The 14,488-nt window shown below is 39.5% G+C and overlaps 1 protein-coding gene across 1 annotated transcript in view; it reads left to right on the top strand.

Moving 5' to 3' along the window:
• The window catches only part of cttnbp2 (cortactin binding protein 2), a 165,381-nt gene that overhangs the window by 76,731 nt on the left and 74,162 nt on the right, over positions 1–14,488 (top strand). Inside the window, exons 6-10 of the mRNA XM_042495910.2 lie at positions 2,893–2,992; positions 5,876–6,026; positions 8,771–8,971; positions 9,905–10,022; positions 10,735–11,025. Coding sequence (XP_042351844.2) covers positions 2,893–2,992; positions 5,876–6,026; positions 8,771–8,971; positions 9,905–10,022; positions 10,735–11,025 — 861 coding nt within the window. The remainder of the gene's footprint in view (positions 1–2,892; positions 2,993–5,875; positions 6,027–8,770; positions 8,972–9,904; positions 10,023–10,734; positions 11,026–14,488) is intronic.

The raw sequence follows: 14,488 nt of genomic DNA on the forward strand, positions 1-14,488 counted from the left end.
TAGACAGAGAAAGGTGAAGAAAAAACTTTTGAATTCAACTTTCACACAGTCACTGACGTCCATTGTTCCAACAATTGCCAGTTCTGGTTTGGTTGAAATGAATCCTTAATTCACCAAGTCAGATTTAAAAAAAATGTCGTAATTCCCCATGGTCTATCTCTGCCTGCTGGCTGCTGGCTGTTTACAGTCCTGTAACTTACCCCTCCACCACTAGGTGTTGCAGTGTCTTTCAACTCAGGTGCCAGTTCCACCAGTAGAGACTGGAGACTGAGTTTCGGTGTCGCGAGCTGTGCACCACATACCATGAGTTTAATACAAAGAGGAGCCGGCTGTTTACAGTCCTGTAACTGTGTAATAGAAAAAGGAGCCAGCTGTTCACAGTCCTGTAACTTATCTGTCCACCACTAGGTGTTGCAGTGTCTTTCAGCTCAGGTGCCAGTTTCAGCAGTAGAGACCAGAGACTGAGCTCTGAAACATTTACTCAGAGTGGCATCCCTATTACTTTGCTGTGCCTTTAAGCTACATAAAGATGCAGTGAGAGAACAAAGACTTGATGCGGTTGATAAACACTCACCATGTGCTGCTGTGGAGTCTGTAACTGCGTGAGCTGCAGCTGATCCCATTATGTTGGCTGCCATTAAATGAGATGGACTGTCATGTCAGGGCTGTAACCTCAGCACAGATGTAGACTACGTGCGTCTTTCAGTTGACACACGGCAGATAGACTTTGAGTAGCACACACGGAATAATTAATGCATGCAGACCCAAATTTCAGGCACCCATACACACACATACTGCAGGTCTATCAGGATGTGCTCCCCTGCTGAGATGTTTAGTAACATTCTGTCAGCTGCGGAGCGCTGATCTATGAACACGACTAATGCAGCTGAAGGACAGCTGTGCTGAGGGATTATAGGCGGAGTTACACAGAGAGGACACACTCTCACACACAGACACAGACTTTAGTCTTCCTCCTTATTAATATTTTATTGTCCTTTGCCTTTCCCAAGAGGTTTCTCTCTCAACTGATTGCAGTTACCTTTCTTCCTTCATTTCCCAAACCAACAGATTTACGTTGCTATGTTCAAACCAAACATAGACTTTTTTTGTTTGTTTTAACTCTTATGTAGTGTTTCGTTTTTTACAAAATAACAGAACATTCCCTGACATTGGACCTCTTAAGTATATGCTTATATGTATGTATGTATTTATTTATTTATTATTATTATTATTATTATTATTATTATTATTATTATTATTATTATTATTATTATTATTATTATTATATCTGTGTAATTTTAAGTAAACAATTCAATAAGTTATAACAACCTACTGTACCTGATTAAACCCCCAGAGACCTTACCTAGGTGTACCTTGAGTCCACCTTTGTGTAAAAGGGTTCATTTTCAGTTGCAGACTGGTCATCATGTGTTGCATTGTGTAAACCCTTTTGTGACACTGCATTCACTGAGTTATAGATGGTTGTTTTACATCTTTCCAGGCCACCGATATCATTTTCTTGGCAATCAACAAAAGTATCCTCAGTATATACCACTGATCTGTGCTATATTTGTCTCAAAGTATAACTCCTATGGGACATCTAACTCCATAATTTTGTCAATTTCTTACGCTTCCCCAAAACCTTTGAATCATTGGTCAGGCTCAAAAAATATTGGTGTGGTCCCAAATTTATCCCTAATTTTGCCAACACAGTGCCACTGATGTTTCTTTTATATGACAAGAAAATGAGTAGAGCATTAAAATATCTGATTTTTAGTTTCTGATCAAACTCCATAATTGAGTATTGATTCCTTTGTGATACAATTTGCACACAGATCTTTCCATATATAATCTTACATGATCATATTTAATTCTAATTATCATTTTTCTTTGATGTTCCAGGTATTTTGTGATTGTTCTTAAAATTGGGAAAATATTTGAATTCTGTTCTATTAAATAACTGGTTCATTGTGCTGAGACCTTTGAGAATAAATGTTTTTATATACAGAAAATAAATTGATGCATGAAATTTAATGCCAGATTCACTCCATTTTCATTCTGTACTAGTTTCTGTTTGCTCCTGCTGTGCCGTACAGTGATACATAGTGAATGTAAAACTGTTTTTGTGTAGGCTGTTGTCACATACACTACAGAGAGCTGAAGTCCTCCTGCCCCACTTCTGTTTTGCTCCACTAGCTTTTAATGTTCTGTGTTATTTCTCATAAAAGCGTTCTTTCATCAGTGAATAGCTTGAAGTGTTTTTTGGGGGGATTTCTGTCCGTATTCAAAGATAAATGGGAACTGTACTATTGTACTGGAGAGTAAACAATGTCTGTCATTTATACAAAGAAAAAAGACCGCCTCCATGGCTAAAACTCATGGGAAATATAATAGTCGAAAGCCAAGACAGTTATTGTTGATTTATCTTTGTTGTTACAAAACGAGAAGGTGCTGAAATTTGATTTATTTTAGCATATTGGGCAGAAGAAAAAGGCGGCACTGTATCATGTTTCATCTTTTCAGAAGAACCAGCGACAGAAACCATACTGTCTGGCTGAAGTTAGTGTAACTTATCTTAACAAGGTGGCTGGACTGTGTCTCTCTATAAAACACTAAAGGCCATTGATGACAGCGCTTTCTACCAAGTGATTAATAAACGACTCGTTGAAACAGTGATTTCGGATGATTTTGTCCGCATACCTACTACACAGACTACAGTAACAAAGGCAACATGATGAAGTGGTTGCTATGCTCTGCTATCTGCATTGGGATCATTTACTTATTTTTAATGATGTTGTATTTTAATGTGATTTATTAATTCTGCCTTTCACTGCGTATAACAGAAGACTACAACATAATCATTATTCTTTATCTGTCATTCTCTTTAATCAGAGTGTGTGAAGCTGCTGCTGTCCTCTGGATCACCTGCTGACGTCTCGGATGAAAATGGATTCACACCTTTACACTTTGCTGCCGCCCATGGCCACAGCAGGTCAGCTCAGAAGCTCTTGTGCTGTAACTCCTCAGTCCTAGAAGCTAAACTTAATCTAAACAATTGAAGGGTTGCTGGTTTGAGGCCTTGCAGTCTACATCTTAAAGTGTCCCCGGGCAAGATACTGAGCCCCAGGTTGCTATCGTGAGTGCATGAGAATGTTAATCTTATGAGCAGGTGGCGTCTTGTATAGTAGTCTTGGTCACCAGTGTGTGTTTAATTGGAGAGAATGGTGCTTTATTTGTATAGCAGAATTCATACAACAGGGCAATTCAAAATATAAAACAGTCAGCATTCAAGGATAGAGACTTGCAATAACAGAGTAAAGAGAAAATATATAACAAGTAAAATTAATTATGAAATGATTTACAATGCTTTTTTTTCAAAAAAAAAAATCACCATTAAAATGAGCAAAACTGCAGACAAAAGGTGCAAAGATAAAAAGGATAAGTCCCAAACTGCTTGTTTTGTCTGTTCAGTCCATACCCAAAGATATTTTTTAACTCATTTAAATATCGAAAAGAGAAAAAAAATCATCACACTTGAGAAGCTGGAACCATTTGGCATTTTAACTCAACAAATGTCAGTAAAGGTTAATCCAATGTCAAGATGTTGTTTTGCTTATTTTTTGGTTGACCTACTCATCTGTTAATCAGCTTATTGTTTCACCACTGGTTCCAGCTTTACTAAAAAACAAATTTTAAAGGGATATTTCACCCCCAAATTCAAAATACACTTTTTTCCCCCTTTCCTGTAGTGCTATTTATAAATCTAGGTTGTTTGGGTGTGAGTTGCAGAGTGTATTTCTGATTTGGGGGTGGACTGCCCTCTGTGGAGCATATCGCTGTGATACCTTTGGTTAAATGTTAGCTGTTATCTAATACTGTTTTTGGATCTCATTTTTGAGACTTGACCGCTCTCGTCTAGTGTATCATTGGCCCCTGAAATCATAACACTTTAGTTATTCTGATATCACCTACGTTGTTTTCAGTCGATGACACATGACTATATATTTTGCTATGAGCCTCCCATGTGTGAAATAAGAACAAGACCAATGCCGGTAACCATGTTGAGTTTCGGTGCCAGCATGTCTGCTGTCACCATGTCAGTATCAACTGGTGGCTTTGTGGCCCACAGTATAGACTGTCAGGTTGAGAATAGCTCTGCATCACTCATTAAGCTTTATGGGGTGATTTCCCGCAGCTAGAATCACCTCACTTCAACTGGTCAGCTGTTGTCAGTGTTTGCAGCTTGATTCCACCTCTAATGATTGGTAATTTATTACCAAGCTCTCATTATTAATTATTAATAACATCTGTTTGTACACTACACGCACAGTCAGGTTTGATTACACATATCAGTCCTGATGCATTGGCAGTGTGAAGCATACAGCAGGAGAGATTGTCAGCTATAGTGAAGTGTGTGTGTCTGTGCGTGTGTGTGTGTGTGTGTGTGTGTGTGTGTGCGTGCGTGTGTGTGTGTTTGTGGGTGAGCCAAAACACGATGCCCAGGACCAGCTGGGGAATGTGCAATGTTGTAATATCTGATCACAGTGTTATTTATAGAGTGGGAATATCCAAAAGGTATGCTGACACACACACACACACACACACACACACACACACACACACACACACACACACACAAACACGCACACACACACTGAGAGTTTATTTTATGGGGTTAACAGTTTTTTCGGTGGTCGTGACTCAGAGTCGTGGTAGCAGATGGGCTCAGTTTTCCTCAGATGATCTGCTCTCTGGTTGGGGTGTGATGGATGTCTTCTCTTGTCTGTGAACAGGTGGTGCTCCCACTCATAACTTTGGTGTTTGTGTGAGTGTGTAATCATTGTAACGCGTGATATTAAGTATTTGGTTTGGAGCATGACCTTTTAATGGATTTTTTTCAGTATGTCTGAAATCAATATCATATTTTTTGTCATCTAGCAGTGAATTGCAAATTGCAACCATCTAAAACTTCTCCCACCTAGAATTCCTTTGTTTTCCTTTATTCAGGAGGTTTTTATCTAAAGCGGAATTATCCACAGAGGTTTCTTCCTTATCCAAAACGAACGAACCAGTTGACTGAAACAGCTATAAACGCGTAATAAAACAGTTTCACATTATAAATCAGTGAATCTCAGACACGGTTTGGCATCTTGGGGATGGGTTGCTCACGTTTTTCTGATCCAGACCTGGTGTTTTTAACTTAAAAAAAACCAAATGAAGCAGTTTCAGATTAAAAATCTGTGACAGCTAGTCCAAGACATGCAAATGTGAAGTCACCTTCTCTCTGATAACTTAAGATCCTGATAGTGATAGTGTCCTCGGTCCTTCTCAGCATCAGCCTTTTTCCCAGATATGGTCGCCTCTGGCTCCAGAGATGGTGACGGCCAAAATACCAAACTCAAGACTTCAAAAGGGAGTCCCCAAAGTAATGGGTGATGTCACAATAGATATGCCCATTATTTTTACAGTCTACGGTCAAATGACATAAAAATGCATCCCATGACATAGTTATTGCTGCATTTACAGTGTTTTTTAAAATTTTTATCTCGCCTTTAAGTTCAGCCAAAAAATCAATCTAAATAAAAAGTTGTAAAAACGCATACCCAAGTGTTAACACCGCCTTATAACAATGAGTCAGTGATGACAGAAATGACAGAAAAGGTGAAGGCATAACGTGACCACTGTTCTTACAATACAAAATTAACAGATAATATTGACCAATTAAATCTGCTATATGTATATATATATTGGATGTCTTGTGAAGCTCATCTTCCTCCTGCATGTATGAGTAAGTACTGAACAGTATGTGTATAATATGTCTGTATTTATAAGTATGTTGGTACGTGGTTTCTAACGTTGCGCTCCCTCACCCCAGCTGTGTGGAGGTGCTGCTGTCTGCTGGAGCTGCTGTGGACTCGGTGGCAACGGGGGGACAGACCTCCCTCTTCCTCGCATGCGAGGCAGGGAGGCTGCACTGTGTGCAAGTCCTGCTGAGCGCCGGAGCCGATCGCTCATGCACCACAACAGTAAGTCTGAGCCCCCAAGCTGGCTATCGGATTTACACCTCAGGAAACTTTTTGTTTTTTTGACTTGGTGCAGTTAGAAAACGTGTCAACCCCCATGATCATTATTGACAGCTCCACACTGCACTTGGATTCTTGTTTCTAGATTAGATTTATACTTAAAGTTATTGCCCAAATGTTTGACATCTTTGTGTTTCTGAAGAAAACGGTCCTAAGTAACTTTAAACTTTGAAAACTTTAGCTCCATTCGACCAAAAAGTGTATTTTTATATTGTTTTAAAAGCCTTGATGAAGATCTACAGTGGCTGACACATGTTGGCTCTTTTAATGATTTAAGCCACTACAATAAAGGCTTATATATGTATCCTTATTCCCCACATCTTGTTTTTTCTACATTTTCCAAGAACAGAAACTTTGATTTTTGATCTATGTTTGATGATACAGAGTAACCAGTAATCTTTTTCCTAAAAAGGGCATTTTTTTGAAGTGCAGAAAAGCAACATCTTACAAAGAGGGATTGGTGTTGTCAGAGGTGTTAGAGAATGAAACATTTTGGTCTTTCAGCTTGTGAAAATTACATTGATTATCTTGTCCACAGTTTATGATTTTAAGATAAATCACAGACAATAAATTGGAGTAGATAGTAGATAAACATGTAGCTTTGCAGTTAAAATGTAATGGATCTTGTGCCCTTTGATTGCTCACTGTACCCTGCTCCAGACATTTAAAAGATCCCTATTTTGTATATTATTTCCACAGTTCAGAACCATTTTGATAGCCTATACTTTAAGAAAATACCAGGTCAAAATTCCTCGATTAAACACACAGAATCCTCCCTTTGTTTCCTCATTCACACATTTCTCTCACTTTCTCACCCATTACTAACACTCCTCATTGTTTTACACTTGTGTTCTTTTGGGAGGCCTTTCGACTGATTGCTAGAAGCTAATTGATATATGGGCTTCCTGGGTCTCCATGGTAACCATAGGGGCCTGTTGGTTGCAGTGGAAGTGTGTGATGAGACCCTATATTTAGTTAATGTACCTGCTTTTGTTCTACATTTAGCCCGGCTCCCCTGCTGAGCCAGAGGAGCTGCCAAAAGTCTCTGTAGCATATCTGACCTCTTCAGCTCACATGTATTTTTAGACACTAGAAAATGTTGGCCAGTGTGTGTTTGGTCAAACGTAATGATTTAACACAGAGGAGGAGCTCTGAACTGGGTGAAGACAAAACCGTCTGATGCAGTACAGCTGCAGCTTATTTTTATTTTTACCCTTATGTTAATTCATGTTCATTTAGGATAAAACAAACCACCTGATATACAATATACCAATACAAAAATATAAAAATTCAGATAAAAAGTAGTCTACTCATTTTTTAATTACTCAGCTGCATAATTAGCAGCTGATTTGCATTTTCTCCCAAATTTTCTTCCCATAGCGGTTACCAGAATCAATTTTGGTGCTGTTTTTGCTACAAGAGGAACTTATTTGTTGTTCACTGCAGTGATAAATGACCTCATGCAGCAGAAAATACAACTTTAGTAGGAGTGGAGGCATAAAATACAAGTGAAATTCGGCTTAAATGAGATGAGTCATTCAGGTTAGAGATTCTGGTATTTTCAGTGAAAAATCAGTATAAACTAAAAACATTGAATCATGCAGTATATTTACTAGAATGTGTGCTTGAATATGTTTAAACTATAACGAAAAAGTTTTATTTAATAGATTTTTAAAAAAAAATATTATTTAATCAGTCAACAGGAAATTGATAACAACACTTCTGATCAATTAATTTAGCAGGTTCCTGCTTTTAAAATGGGAATATTGTCTGGGTTCTTTTTTTTGATATCCTGTTATAGTAAACTAGATTTTGGGGGCAGTTTGGATTGTTAGTCAAAGAAAACAAAACCTTGTATATGTCAATTTGGAATTTACAGTGGCAGTTTTTCAACAGGGCCCCTTTTTTATTTATTTATTATTATTCTGTCTGCACTAGATAATTATCTTTTAGGGACCAGCTATTGTCACATGGGAGCAAGTGATTGTCATGTGGAAACAGGTTCTTTGTTTGTGGGAACAAGTTATTATGTTGTGGGAACCAGATCATTTTGTGCGCAGGGGTTAATTATCTTTTGTGTACAAGGTATTGTCTTGTGGGAATCAGTAAATTATTTTATGGGAACAATTTAATTATCATGTGCTTTCAAAGTAAATATCTTGTGAGAACAGGTTTCCTTGGGGGAACGAGTTCATTATCTTATGGGAACACAATAATTATTTTGGAGGGATCAAGTTATTTTCTAGTGGTAACAAGTTAATTATCTTTTGGAAACAAGATAATCAACTTGTGAGCACAAAATAAAAAATATCACCTTTTGGGACTTTGGGGGCTCTCTGCTTTTCTCTATTATAGACAGTTATAAAACATTTAACTGACCAACCAATGAATTGTTTAATCAAGAACGTAATTGGCAGACTGTGATCAATAGTGCAAATAACTGTTATCTGTGGTTGCAGTATGAACCTGCATAGGACATAAGTGGTTCTCAACATTTATTGACTTGTAATCAAATTATTGCTCGATGCTCTCCTCTGACAGGCGGCGTGAAAAGCAAATCACTTCAGTTCTACTTTGCATACACATTAATAATTCAAAACTCTCATTCGATATGAACAGACTTCAGTCTGAGTGTTTTGTTTTTATTGAACAGGAACTCATGAATCATATTTCATCTTTCTCTGCAGGACGGCTGCACGACTCTCCACGCAGCAGTGCGCTCTGGACACGTCGACACGCTGCGTCTCATCCTCTGTCACCCATCTCAGGGTGACCCCACTGTGACCTCTGACCTCCCTGCCACCCTGGCATTGCCTGCTGACCTGCTGAACCACGCCAACAGTGATGGCTGGACGTCTGCACACATGGCTGCTGCCCTGGGCCTCAAGGTGAGAAAGAGCCGCCGGAATATGTGATAACAGTAACTTAAACTTTAACTTGTGGTTTAAACTTTAATAATTACACTCTGCCTACCAAAAAGCAGACAGAATATTAGCCTTACATTCATCAGATTGATTGCAATTTAACTCTAAAGGATATTGCTGTATGAATGGGAAATACCTCATCCAGAGCAGGCTCTTGTCGTCTAAAGTAATGTACTGGCACATGATGAAAGAAACAAAAAGATGCCAAAATTTGCGTGGACATCTACAGCATCTTTCACTTTCTTTCACCGGGGAAGGGCGTGGCTTTGACATGTGAAGGTCTCATGTACTGCTTCCTAACATAATGAAACAACTTTATAAAGCAATGATGTGTCTTCTGTCTTTTGTGGTCAGAAAAGAGTTTAGAGGGTTTAATCACATTGGTAGTAAGTCAACCTTCACTACTGATTTGCTGCTATCAGTCTTTAAGATATTGGAGAAATGTTTTCACTATTCTGTGCATTTATGTACACTACACTGACTCTCTATAGTACCTGTACACTTCCACTTATGTCCAGTCCTGCCATCAGTCTCCACAGCAGCAGGATAACGGGACATCTAACCTTGCTGGCTAAACCGTCCCACTCAGCTCAAACAAATGCAGGAGACAGAGACACCCGACTAGACTAGACTCCACTGAGTGTCTGACTTGAATATAAATGAAGACCGCCACTCATTGATCCGTGCTTTCATGAAACACAACAGCTTGTGTTGCAAAAACCACCCTGCACTGTACACGTTTATTACTCACAAAGACCAAGTAACCTGTCCCTCTTGAAAACGCTACGTTATATCTTGTTTTTTGAACATGATCTCTCTCTCTGTGTGTGTGTGTGTGTGTGTGTGTGTGTGTGTGTGTGTGTGTGTGTGTGTGTGTGTGTGTGTGTGTGTCTCTAGGAGTGTCTGGAGGTGCTGTGCAGCCACAGTGAACAGGACATCGGGAGGAGGGATAAGTGTAATCGCACTATTCATGACGTGGCAACTGATGACTGCAAAGATCTACTTGAAAACCTCCGTGAGTGAGTGTGTCTGTGTGTGTTTGTGTTTGTCTGCGGGTTTTATGCCTTGAAGATGAATTCTGCCTCTGACCCAGCCTACTCCCATCACTGCAATCAATTATCGACATTATCGTTATTTAAAAACATTTGAAAATCATTCAAATTTGCAAAGACTCGTAGCACTTCATTAATTCATTTATAATACATTTCTCTTTGTAAATCCAAGCTTTTTGTCATTTGTACATTTATATCAATTTTGCATTACTGCTTGGTCTTGAAATTTTGATCAATAATGCAATTTTTGTTTTAATCTTTTTTTTTTTTTCCTTTTTTGAATGATTACAGGTATTTAATAGGGGGGTTATCTCCATAGGCCATTTTTGGCTGTTAACCTCTCCTGCACAGTGTTTAAACTTTTAAAATGTTTTAAAAATCTTTTCTATTCATGTGTATGTGCAAATAAAAAACCCTGAAAATAGCACTTGTGTCTCTTGCACATTTTAACACGTAGGCCTACTCTTAAAGGATGTTAAATATCTATGCTAAATATGAATTTAATGTTACTTTTTTGAGAATTGCAACAGAATAAGCTGCATTATATTATATTTAAGATGACATATAATCACTATTCTGCCCATCAGACATCTGATCCAAAGAAAGAAATGCCTCAATTGACCCCAGACTGTTATTACTTTACCTACTGTGACATTATTTTCTCCTCTCCTCAAGACTCATACCGGGTCCTGGTGCGCCTCCAGTGTTCAGGGGGAGGAGGAGCGGGATCCATGTGTCCTGTGGAGGCCCTGGAGGAGGAGGCAAAGAGCGTCACCAGCAGCCATTTGGCGCTTGGCAGAGTGTCTGTGGATCGGTCGATGCGTTGGTGTCAGCTGCACTCCACCCTCAGCCACGCCTTCACCTCCTACCTCCAGACTGTCTGTGGGGAATGTCAGACGGCCAGGGAGGAGGCGCAACGCCCACCGCTAGGCCTTGGCCCCGCCAGTATAGCTTCCATCCTTATAGGTGAGAAGACACCTTTTTATGTCACTGTGCCCCTTCCTTAACTCCTCCTTTCCTTATTTGCTCTTTATTTTCCTTCTCTTTTACCCTCTTTCTCCCTCTTGTCACGCGTTTCCTTCTCCTTTCCTTTCTTTACGCTTCTCTCTCCATCTTCTTCCCATTTCCCCTTCCTTTCGTACTGTCATTACTCTATCACTCATACGTCCCATCTCTTTTCACGACTCCATCTTTTTGTGCCTCTGCGTCGTGTCAGCTGTGGCCGGAGGCATTATGTCTTGGGGTTGTCCATATGTCTCTACGTCCATGCGTACGTCTGTATGTACATCTAGCCCATTCTTGTGAACGCGATATCTTAAGAACACTTCGAGAGAATTTCTTCATACTTAGCACAAACATCCACTTGGACTCAAAAAGTAACTGATTAGATTTTGCTGGTCATAGGTCAAACTTCAAGGTCACTGTGACCTCATCTGTCTCATTCTTGTGAACGCAATATCTCAAAACAGTTAGAACACCTTGAGGAAATTTACTTAAATTTGACACAAACGTTCACTTGGATTCAATGATGAGCTGATTAGAATTTGGAGTTTAAAGATCAAGGTAACTGTGACTTTTCACTTTTCATCCGTTTGTGAACGCAATTTCTCAAGATGGCCTTGAGGGAGTTTCCTCAAATTTGGCACAAACATCCACTTGGTCTCAAGAATGAACTGATTGAAGCACCCTTGTTTTCACAGACATGGATGTAAACTGTGAGTGCAACTTGACTGGTTTGTGGAGGCGTAGCAGTATATCTAATGTTTATTTTCCTTCTTTACCTCCTTCCCTCCTAATTTCTCTTTTCCTTCACACACCATGTGACATTACTTTTCTTTGACTCTTATTTTTCTTACTGTTGTCTCCTGTCTCATCTCTCTTTGCTTTTCCTTTTCTTTGCTTGCCTCCTTGTCCATCTTGATGACCCCAGGGGACAGAGAGGACAGATGGAGACAGAGACATGTTTTCTATCTGCTGATGTTTAAGCTGCTACTCTTAGTTTACTCTCAGCCTTTTTGTGTCCCTGTTCGATCACAGTGTGCGACTGCAGCTGAATGTGATAAAGAGCAGGATAAGGTATATCTTGTTGGCAGTGGTCCGTTCCCTGTTGTTGTCTATTACTCTGTTTAACTGTAGCTTTATGTTGCCGGCGCCTTTCTGTGTCGTGTAAACTTAACACACCTCTTAGAATAATGGACTGTAGCATATGGGCGCCTTTGTCAGGTTATGTAAGGAACCCTGAGGCAGACACACCGGACGTCCTCAGGTCATGGCCAACAACCTTTGTGAACAGCTGATTGTGTCAAATGTCCTGTAAGAACTAAATAGCTCATCCATGTGTTAATGCTGACAGAGAAAGGATCTTTGATTAATTTGGTTCATTTTGTGTTCATATCTAAAGCTGATTCTCTACCTTAGTTAATCTACTAGTTACAACATTTAGTGTTGACACTTAAGGCAATAATTTGGCTCTTAAGTTTCAGGCTAGATAGTGGGGTTGTATAGGGTACTCATCCATAGTCTGTGGATTACCTACAGTAGATGTCAGTCATCACACCCACAATCAAAGTTAAATGATTTTTCTCAATAGGGTCTGGCTTTTAAGAGAGCGGCTTCATTTTCCTGTTGGAAATCACTGTCTAAAATTAAGGTAAAGCTGTGAATAATCACAATGTAGTGTACACTAAAACTGATATTGGGTTTGGGTTTTTTTTTTTTTTTTGGTGGGGGGGTGTTTAGGTGGCTAAAATACATTTTGTTGTTGACCTGTCCACAGCAGTTTATCTTCTCTGTGGTGGTGCGTGTTTCTCCTTCTTAAAACTGGGGCACTTGCCAACACGCATATTGTAGGTAATACACTCTCAAAGTATATTATACAACCCAGCTTCTAAAGATGTGAATTATCCCTTTAATTACAAAGTTGAGTCTTTCGGTATGACTTGTCTCCTGTGTGTTTAGCTGCTGCGAGACGTGCAGTGACAGAAGAGATGTTTGGTTGATGGTCAGAGCTTCACACACACACACACACACACACACACACACACACACACACACGCACACAATACTGTTTGTCTTCTGTTAAATGGATGAATAATTAATGTGTTGGAACATGTGGAGAGCGTGTGTGTTGCTTCTGTGTGTTTTCCTGGTGATCAAATGTCATCATTGTGCGGTTGGTTCTCCTCTCCAACTAGATGCTGGTTTAGGGTTAAAGTTACGTACGTGTGTGTGTATGTGTGTACGTGCGTGTGTGCGTGTGTCACAGTGGAGAGGTGTCTGAGACCCAGACTGATAAAAAGAAAATCGATGTCCTCTGCCTCAAATGGCAAAGACATTTGAGGCAGAGGCTCTCTCTCTCTGCCTCAGTCTTTCATGGTTGTCGGTCGTTGCATCTCATTACATGTTTACTGTTTCTTACACTGTTACTGTGTTTTACACACAACATGGAGAGAGACTGTGTGTTTACGTGTGTTTTGGGGATGACGATGAAAGAAAGCTCAAGCAGAAGAGGGATGCATAATGCATGAGAAAGAGGGGTAGAGGGAGGGGAGGAAGATGCCAATTTAGGAGAAAATGTCTCTTTTGTGTGTCAAAGGGGATCAAACTGCAGACATCCAGACACTCTTTGGTGTCTGGCTTTGTGTCTGCACGCGTGTCTTTTTTGCTTCAACATATCTGCATATATTTCTGATTTCAACCAGAGCATGTTTGTGTGTGTGTGTGTTTACATTTGATTCATGCAGTTTTATGGAGGCCCTTTGACAGCACTAAACGTTTGACAAAATGGGTATGAGACATAAAATAATGGAGAAGTTAAGGTATAGAAGTGAAAAGAGATGAACTAACCATTAATGCTCAATTTTACATCTATGGGCAATTTAGAGCCAACAGGTAACTAAGGTTTATGATGCTGTTTTGAAAATTTTGAGAAAAAAAAAACAACAACAAGTACATACGAAATGTACAGTGTCTAAAAGTTATCCATGTTTTCACTGTTCAACATGCAGTCTGTTTGCTGCTTGCTAACTTGTTTGGTATACGATGTAGTAGGCCAACTAGAAGAAGGTTCAATAGCGACTAGCTGAAAGGGGGCATATCGCTATCTATCATGGCGGGGTCAGACATACTTCTGTCAATAAATCAACTCTCCCCTGGTGCTTGTATACTGGGACAAAGACAGTAGTCCAATTAAATTCAAATTGAGCTATAACTGTAGCTCGACTTAACTGTGCATGTAAACATACTGAATGACAAAAGTCCCCTCATACTGTAAAACTCTGTGGACAGTAACATTAAGGTAATGAGAGGGACTGAGGATTCAGCCCGAGGCTCATTGACAGATGACTCCAACTCTCCACAGGTAACTCATAAAACTCTAAAAAGTGGGGATTTAATTCCCCTGACATGAAATACAGTATAGCTTTTGTAG

Source organism: Plectropomus leopardus, chromosome 7 (assembly GCF_026936395.1).
Source record: "Plectropomus leopardus strain MGB_pleo_1.0 chromosome 7, ASM2693639v1, whole genome shotgun sequence".
Classification (NCBI taxonomy): Eukaryota; Metazoa; Chordata; class Actinopteri; order Perciformes; family Serranidae; genus Plectropomus; species Plectropomus leopardus.